General features: G+C 37.0%; 1 protein-coding gene across 1 annotated transcript in view; it reads right to left on the reverse strand.

Annotated features, from left to right (window-relative positions):
- LOC107730195 (gastrula zinc finger protein XlCGF8.2DB-like) overlaps window positions 1–2273 on the reverse strand; it is a 14984-nt gene extending 12711 nt beyond the window's left edge. Inside the window, exon 1 of the mRNA XM_016540951.1 lies at window positions 2204–2273. Within this exon, the coding sequence (XP_016396437.1) occupies window positions 2204–2273 (70 nt within the window). The remainder of the gene's footprint in view (window positions 1–2203) is intronic.
- Between the last annotated feature and the right edge of the window lie 1545 nt (window positions 2274–3818).

A 3818-nucleotide genomic window follows, 5' to 3' on the forward strand; every position in this document is an offset into this window, starting at 1 on the left:
AAACATTAAAGCCCATTACAAACGAGGCATTTGTTGCATCCAGTGGGGACATAATTACTGATTATAATGACTTATACTGTCTTTTTACGCGTTGCGTTGCATCGCGCCGCGCCGTGTAAACATAAAACCATGTCTGCATTTGTGATCGGAGTAACGACAAACAACAGCGCTACTCTACACTGCTCAAAACTTGCGTTTGAATCATCAGTGGCAAATCCTTTAAATGAAAACGTACTTACGTGAGTCAGAACTGCCATTTTAGTCTTAGTCTACTCTCCCAGGATCAGGAAACAGTCCTCCATAAAATGCGCTGGACACATCGAATATTTGGGTTGAACTGTCTCAGCGACCAGCACTGATCAGCTCTAGGCATGACGAAGCTGATATCGTCCTCTTTTGGAAGACCAAACAAAGTAGATTCGCTTTCACAGCGTCACACACGGCGGGCTATAGAGTAAGCGGCGGCCGGCAGGCTTGCGGCAACCACATGTGACGACCCCGGGCTGGACTCCGCTTCGACCACGGTGAAAGCCGATCCGGCGATCCACAGAGCGAAGTTGATGTATTTCCTCAGCGACCAGCACAGATCAGCTCTAGGCATGACGAAGCGGTGGCGGAGGCAACAACAATACTACAGTGAGAATAAAAGTTACGCCTTCTTTCTTTGCGTGAACATTTGGGCGGCGTTATGCAAATCTTCCCACATCATGACGTAGACATGTGGGGGCGTGTTAGAACGAGCCGTTTTAGGTAGGCGTGGCTGACTCTTAACTTTTATAAAGAATATCTCTTTGGATTTGAGACTTTAGTCTTTGCAACTTTACAGATCTTCTTTATGCACCAAGAGCTTGTAACACTCCAAAGAGAAAAGAAAAATTGAAATCGCATCATATGACCCCTTTAAGGCCTTAAATTTGATACAACTCAATTTAAGACCCCGCGGAAACCCTGTAAAAACAATGTTTGGAATAGTATGCTCAACTTGTAGACAGTTTGATGTTGGATATTCATCCAAATTATGGTGGAAACCAAAAACATTTGTGTGTTAAAATAACGTGTGCTCAAAAAGTAAAGAAATGCTTATATTACTTCACTGGCCAACGGAGCAAACCAACCCCGTAACGTCACACGCTGTGGTATCACAAGATGGCCGCACACTTGCTCCAAAAGCTATTTTACTTTAAAATGGTTACATTTAATCAAAATGTAAATCAATTTACTAAATAATGTAAACTTGACTGACTACTTCACTTCCACGTCTAAGAAGGGTCAGCTTTGAGAATGAAAACCAACCTGTTTGTTCCTCAATATCTTCTTGTTTGACTCTGAATGTTTCATCAATCCTCATGTCTTCACTCTCCTCTTTAATAAACACCATCTTTATAATAGTGCGTCACGTTGATCTCAGTCGTTTCACCAGGAGTTTTTCCTGTGTTTGGACACTATCCTGTTTAAGATGAGAAGATGAGAATTAACGGGAGGGGGGGGGAATCCAATCTCAATCAGCTCCCTTGTTCAGTAACCTAGTTAAAATCCTAGTACACTGCAGATTAATAAAAGAACACAATTTAAAGTTCATATTCAGGTGTTTATGGTTTGTATTTGGCATTTAATAATTTGTATATCACATTCAGGCCTAATCGATTAGACATTTTGTGATTTTTGTAAACGTTTTCATTATAGTTAGTTGTCATTGCATTTACACTACTGTAGGGGTGTTCGGTTCCAGGTTTTTCAGAGTCGACTCCGACTCTAGAGCTATTCAGAGTCGAGGAATCGACTCTTTAGGAGTCGACTCCCCATCCCTACACTACTGTTTTGAACAGCATGCGACGTCAGCGCGAGGTAAATCGAGCGCTTTTGAATCATTTTGCTAAGTATTTGGTTTAACTGACTCTGAGTTTAGAAAAGTTAAGTTAAACTGTCCAGTAGTCTCGAGTAGCCAACGGTTCGTGAGGCGGAGTCTACTTTCCAGTGACTGATTTCGTGTTATAGGGAGTGAAATGAGACGCACCATTTCTATTAACGTTAGCGTTACTCATGTGTGGATGTCCTTTACGTTACTCACAAAAATAACGTGCATTAAAGTTAGATAAGGTATTACAATGTGACATTGGATATTTAGTTCATTTTACACCTCTGGTAAAAACTGTAAAATTGCTTTGAATCGATTAAAACACTGTAAATGCTTAAAAACACAAACCTTTCTTCAGCCGAATAACAGACAGCAGAGCGAGTCGCAGCCTTATAGCGTCAGCTCGCCAGCCCAACATAAAAGTCGTCGTCTTATTCCCTTTTTTTTTTCTTCTCGGATCGCACCAATTTCGCGCATTACCGCCACCTACTGTGAACTCGATCCAGAGACTAATTACTACCCTGTATAATATATTTCAGAAAAATATGTTGTTTATATATTCATTATATTTATATATAATATAAATTATATGAATATAAATACATGTACATATTTTCTAAATATATACTGTATGTGTGTATATTTATATATACATAATAAATATACACAGTACACACACATATATTATGTAAACAAAAACTTTTATTTTGGATACGATTAATCGTTTGACAGCACTAGTATATTTTAAGCTTCATTTTAATGTGCTTTAACATTTTCAATAGCATTTCAGCTCATTAGAAATGCATTACCAGTACACTATTAGTTTGTTATAAAGCTAATTTTAGTATTATAATATGGTTTTAATAAAAAGTACCAAAAAAAAACATTAAATTAAAATGACATTTACACACACTTTCAAATCTAGAAAACTTAAATATACTTTACAACAATAAATCTTGTGTACATTACAATAAAAAAGTACAGCAGCATATATAAACACTTGACCAAAAGAATTATAATTAATTCAATAATAAATAAATCATAAATTAATATAAAGATCAGTGAAATGCTATAACAATACACTTAAATCAATTAGTAGAAAATTCTGTTATACCTATATATACTGAAAAGTACACAATGAATATTCCATCATTGAATAACAATACATAATGCAATTTTCTGCATACGTACACATAAAGGCGTTACTGAAAAACAATAAAGCACAGAAGTGAATAAAGTGCATTTTTTACAAACTCAAGCCTGCAAATGGCTGAAATAAACAGAAAATCTGAAATGCCACCAGCTTCATCAAGTTGAGGATCACTTTTCTTTGAGTTCAACTTGTTGCATTTTCTGCATTTGAGGGCTTGCAGTTCAGAAACTGGTATTTGAAGTCTGCTTCATCACAGGGTCTGTGAAAGGAAAAATAATTAATCAGTGGGTTTGAGTGGTATTATAATTTGCATAGATATGCATTGGAATTTCTCAGTTTACCTTTCAAAGCTTGGACTAAATCCTCATCAAGCATGACATGAGCGTCTGTTTTTATCCTCTTGTCTGTCACCACTATACAGCACTCTGTGTTACACTGAACATAAGGTTAGAAGAGGCCCAACATCTCTACAACAGAAGTGCTCAATCCAAAGTTAGCATAGGAAATACGTCAGCAGGATTAAACCTTTGGAATTCATTGATATGCGATTACTTACCACTCTCTTCTTTGCTCGTCTCTCTGATCTGATTTTAGTTTGTCTTCTATTGCCACCGCAGCTGATCTGAAAACAACAGATTAATATTTCACAATGAAATACTGAAAGAAAGAAAAAAAGGTAGGCAAATGACGATTAGTGATGGGTTTTCTTTTTAACAATGACTGGGTAATATAATCAAAACCTTCTCAGCCTCAGTTTCAGATGTCTTCTCTCGTAAAAGCATCCCTTTTTGCAGTTTAATCGTTGTACAC

The sequence above is a fragment of the Sinocyclocheilus rhinocerous genome, unplaced genomic scaffold (genome assembly GCF_001515625.1).
Source record: "Sinocyclocheilus rhinocerous isolate Xijiao unplaced genomic scaffold, SAMN03320098_v1.1 scaffold2233, whole genome shotgun sequence".
Lineage (NCBI taxonomy): Eukaryota > Metazoa > Chordata > Actinopteri > Cypriniformes > Cyprinidae > Sinocyclocheilus > Sinocyclocheilus rhinocerous.